At 64.5% G+C, this 1,176-nt stretch overlaps 1 protein-coding gene across 1 annotated transcript in view; it reads right to left on the bottom strand.

Annotated features, from left to right (window-relative positions):
• The window catches only part of ALAD (aminolevulinate dehydratase), a gene marked incomplete at its 3' end in the record, with an annotated part of 3,035 nt that extends 2,734 nt beyond the window's left edge, over window positions 1-301 (bottom strand). Inside the window, exons 1-2 of the mRNA XM_010144689.1 lie at window positions 189-301; window positions 6-21 (exon numbers count right to left, since the gene is read on the bottom strand). Coding sequence (XP_010142991.1) covers window positions 6-21; window positions 189-301 — 129 coding nt within the window. The remainder of the gene's footprint in view (window positions 1-5; window positions 22-188) is intronic.
• Between the last annotated feature and the right edge of the window lie 875 nt (window positions 302-1,176).

Below are 1,176 nucleotides of genomic sequence, written 5' to 3'. Positions count from 1 at the left end.
TCCACCGCATCAGGGCTGTCACTGCAAGGGGTGCGTGGGACAGAGACGTGAGGATGCAGCTGCGAGGGGAGCCCCTCCCCCAGGCCTGGCCATGGCAAATCGGAACCCGTCCAAGAGCTCCGGGAGCGCCTAGGCCAGGGAACCCGAGCCTGGTCCGTCCCTAAGCCAGGCAGCCAGGGCTCACTCACGTGACAAAAATGGGGTAGATGAGGTTGGAGTCATCGAAGGTGGTTGCCGTGCCCTGCCAGGAGCGCAGCACCGGATGGAAGTAGCCGCTGTGCAGAAGGGACTCTGCCTGCATCCTGGGCTGGCGCTGGGGGCTCTGGAGGAGGCTCTGCAACACCGAAGAGCAGCGACTGCGTCAGCGCGTGCCAGGAGGGGGCTGAGGTCCCTGTCTCGCGCCGGGCCCGCGCAGGGAGCACGAGCTGCAGCCCGGCCAGCTTCACCCCAACCCTCCTGGGCGCTGCAGAGCGGGGCAGGAGATGGCTCCGCTCCCCAGGAGAACCTTTGATCGGAGGTGTCCACCTTGTCACACCCTCTGGACCCTTCAAAACCCCAGCGCCGAGCCCAGGTCTCAGTCTGTGTCAGGCCACCAGGGCACTTGTCGGGGCACCGCGTTCAGTGCAGGGCGTGGGACTCTGCCTGCCCCGGCAATCTCCTCTGCCTGCGGAGGGGGAAGAGGCACCTCTCGTTCCTGACAGGCTTACACGTACAAAAACACCGTACAAAAACTGGGACGGTGTTTGCGGCAGACACGGCTGTCCTGGTTTGAGCATGTTGGACCTGAGCTTGTTGGCCCCAGCTGACGGACATAGTTTTGGCAAGTCATTTCCAGCCCTGGATCGCTGCTGCTCCAGCCCCTGCTCGCGGGGAAGGGGACAGCCCTCGGGTGAACTGGAGCTGGCAGCTCCGGCCGGGCGCCGGGCTGGGCTCCAGGCAGGCAGCGATGCAGAACAAAGGACTCACTGAACAAAACCCCTTCAAGAATCCAAAAAAGCTGCTCTAAACTGTTAATCCCGGAGGAGCTGGCGCAGGAGCAAAGACTCCACCTGACTCTGTCTGGCGCAGATAGAGCCGCAGCTCAGGAGCTGCCCTCGGCGGGGATGGAGGAGATGGGCGCCTGGCGGAGTCGCAGAGGGGAGATAACGGCCAGGACGGGTGGGCCTGGCGGGGCGT

Source organism: Buceros rhinoceros, unplaced genomic scaffold (genome assembly GCF_000710305.1).
Source record: "Buceros rhinoceros silvestris isolate BGI_N320 unplaced genomic scaffold, ASM71030v1 scaffold29821, whole genome shotgun sequence".
Lineage (NCBI taxonomy): Eukaryota > Metazoa > Chordata > Aves > Bucerotiformes > Bucerotidae > Buceros > Buceros rhinoceros.
The sequence above is the reverse complement of the archived record's forward strand: the minus strand, read 5'-3'. Positions and strand labels throughout refer to the sequence as shown.